The following is a 3,054-nucleotide window of genomic DNA, read 5'->3' as shown; positions in this document are numbered from 1 at the left end:
TAAATAGAAAGTAGGATGCCACAGCCATGTTTGTTCACATGAACTGTGTTGGGTCTCCAGCATTCTTAACAGCCTCATTAACACTCACCAGTGCTGTCCTTGGTCAGTGGAGACTCAGAGTTCAGAGGTGCTTTCACATGGGTTCACCTCCCAGGTGGGGGGCCAGAAGGCACCTTGTTCGTTCCTCCAGCTGCCCACTGTTCGCTCTGGCCACTGCTGTTCGTTGTGCCACCGTTCACTCCATCGCTCTGTTGCCAATGGCCCTGCGCCGTCACCTTCTGCTGCCACCTGCCACTGTGACCTCTGCGAGTTGGTCTCTTGAGGTTCCACCAGCTCTCAGTGACTTCAGCTGAGCTCTCAGGGGGGAACCTCGCTGCTAGTGCAGTCTGGGCCGTCTCTTCCACAGAAACACTGTCCCACAGCAGGTCTAAGCACTTAGACCTGATTATCAGTGATTTCAGCTGTAACAAAACAAAAGACTATCTGTGGAGTCTAATCAGCTCTGTCTTTAAACAGTGGAGAGGCAGGTCAAATAGTACTTGTGACTCAGGCAGACCATCAAGCAAAACAGCTGTCCCCACCCTCTCTCGTGATGCCCTCAATCAGCACAGGCTAAGTACAGTTCTACTGCCCTTTACTCAGACAATAAGAACAACATTTCATTACCCCCCAGACGAATGTAAATACAATCTGGTCCTGAAGCCTTTCCCCCCCAGCTCATCACTAGCTGTCAGGGAGAGCTCATTTAGACTTCGCTTATAAATCATCGTTTGAAATGATTAGGTTGGCCAACATCACCGAAATGAACGCACCGACATTGTCATAAAAAACGACAGCTGTATAAGGAAGCTAGTCTATGTTCATGCTTTTCAAATCTATGATACCTTTTCAGATACACGTATTTTATCATACCCTGTATATGCTTTTAAAGTGTGTATTAATGTTTCATTTTCAATTCAGATTTCCAAACAATCACTACATTGGCAACACTGCATGTAACTAGTTCACAAAAGTGGGGTTGGGGACATTCGGGGGGGGGTGTAGGGAAATCCCTGGTTTCTACGCCACCCTCATGCTGAGAGGGGGCCCAGGCCAACCCCCTGCTCCGGGTTTGGCCCAGGCAGCCTGGGCTCAGCAGCCAAGGCAGCTCCTGGAGCCGCTTCCCACCTCCCAGCCCTTGTGCTGGTTCCCAGGAGCCTGTGGCTTCCCCCGGGACCTGCCAGCTCCACCCTCGGACGCTGGGCCCTGCCCCTTCCCTGTGGTTGCCTTCAGGCTGCCTTCCCTGGGATCTCCTTGCCTCCTCTCCAATGGGAGTTTAGCTGCTACCTGGCCAGCCGGCCTGGGAGAAAGGGTGGATTCCTTCCTGACCCCAGGGCCCTCCCCTGGTGCCCTGGAGCCTGGGTGTGGATTCCCCCTCGCTCTGACATGGCTGCAGCTCCAGACCCTCTGTGCCCTCCCCACACCTGCCCCTGTGACTGGGGTGCCCCAGGCTGGCTCCCCGGGTGGCCAGGGACCTGTTGTGTGCCCGGGTGGCCCGGGGCTGGGCCTGTCGCTCTGCTCCTCATGGGGCAGCAGCTGGTGGGGGCCAGGGGACACTGTACAGCTGTCTCTGTGTGGGCAGGGTCTGTGCCCTCCTGAGTCCCCCAAGGCGCCCCGTTGTGCCAGCCATGCCCCTGTCTCTGTGCACAGCCCCTCCCTGAGCTGCTCTGCCACGGGGCACCTCTGGCTGACGTCCCACCCCAAGCCCCCCGCACACCTCACAGCAGGGCCTGGGCTTTGTCCTGGCCCATGGGCGGGGTGACCCGTACCCCTCGGGGCTTGCAGCTCCCCAGGGCTGGGTGTCCCAGCCCCTCCCATGGGGGACGCCACCCCAGCTCGGGGGTTCTGGGATTCACCCCCAGAATCCTCCCTATCCTTTGTGGGGCTGGCCCCCCAGGTGCTGCATGGCCCAGCTCTGCATGTTTACTCCCCTAAATGCTTCTCCCCAACCCCTTCCCCTCCCCATGGTGCCCACAGCTGCCCTACCCCTCCCTTGGCCACTCATGCCCCAAACCCCCGGTGCCTACAGCCCTACTGCCCCTGCCCCCAGTGCCCACTGACCCCATTAGCCCTGGCTCCGCCCCGGTGCCCAGAGCCCTGCTGGCTCCACTCCCAGTGCCCACAGCCCCACTGGCCCACCCCCCAGTACCCCCAGGCTCCCTGGCCCTGCCCCACCTCTCCCGGTGCCCCCAGCCCCATTGGCCATGCCCCCTGGTGTCCCCAGCCCCATTGGCTCCTCCTTGTGTTTCCAGCCCCACTGGTCCCGCCCCCTGGTGCCCCCAGCCCCACTGACCCCTCCCGTCTCCCCAGGACACTGACATCCAGAAGAAGATTGACCATGAGCTCCGGATGCGCGAAGGTGCCTGCAAGCTTCTGGCAGCCTGCACACAGCGGGAGCAGGCTCTGGAGGCAACCAAGAGCCTTCTGGTCTGCAACAGCCGCATCATGGCCTACATGTCCGAGCTGCAGCGCATGAAGGAGGCGCAGGTGGTGCAGAGGACGGCCCGGCGGTGAGGACCCCGTGGCCGGGCAGAGGGACCTGGGGCTGGGGGCTGGGGGGAGCTGGGATGCGGGAGTGGGGCAGACGTGCGGCACCGGATGCTGGTCACAGCTCTGTGCTTCCCCTGCAGCCCCTCGGACGCTGGCCCCATGGACGATCGCTTACCCTGCAGGGGGAAGGTCTGCGTGTCAGGTAAGTGGGTGGGCTGTGCCCACGGCTGGGGGGCGGGGGCGGCAGGTCTGCAAGGAGGAGAGACCAAACTTCCTCATAGAGTGATTAGTGCCAGAGCTGGGGAGGTGCCGACTCCCGGAGCTTCGCTGGGGGCCCCGACCTGGGACATCTGCTGGGGACCACTAGGCCTGTGGGACTGTGCAGCTCGAGGCTGCGGCTGAGCCCGGCGGTGAGGGCGTCCGGGTCCAATCTCGCCATGGCCTGGCGCCCGCGCTCTGCCCGCCCCGGCCCTGCAGACGGGCGCCCGCGCTCTGCCCGCCCCGGCCCTGCAGACGGGCGCCCGC

General features: G+C 61.7%; 1 protein-coding gene across 1 annotated transcript; it reads left to right on the top strand.

Moving 5' to 3' along the window:
• Positions 1–2,349: 2,349 nt before the first annotated feature.
• Positions 2,350–3,018, top strand: LOC112123549 (rhotekin-like; the record flags this gene model as incomplete). Its single annotated transcript, XM_024222154.3, has 2 exons — positions 2,350–2,549; positions 2,670–3,018. Coding segments are annotated over 2 exons (462 nt in total), but the record flags the coding sequence as incomplete, so codon positions are not given.
• Between the last annotated feature and the right edge of the window lie 36 nt (positions 3,019–3,054).

This window comes from Terrapene carolina, unplaced genomic scaffold, assembly GCF_002925995.2.
Source record: "Terrapene carolina triunguis isolate 2854851 unplaced genomic scaffold, T_m_triunguis-2.0 Scaffold16702, whole genome shotgun sequence".
Lineage (NCBI taxonomy): Eukaryota > Metazoa > Chordata > Testudines > Emydidae > Terrapene > Terrapene triunguis.
This window is presented reverse-complemented; position numbering and strand designations above follow the sequence as displayed.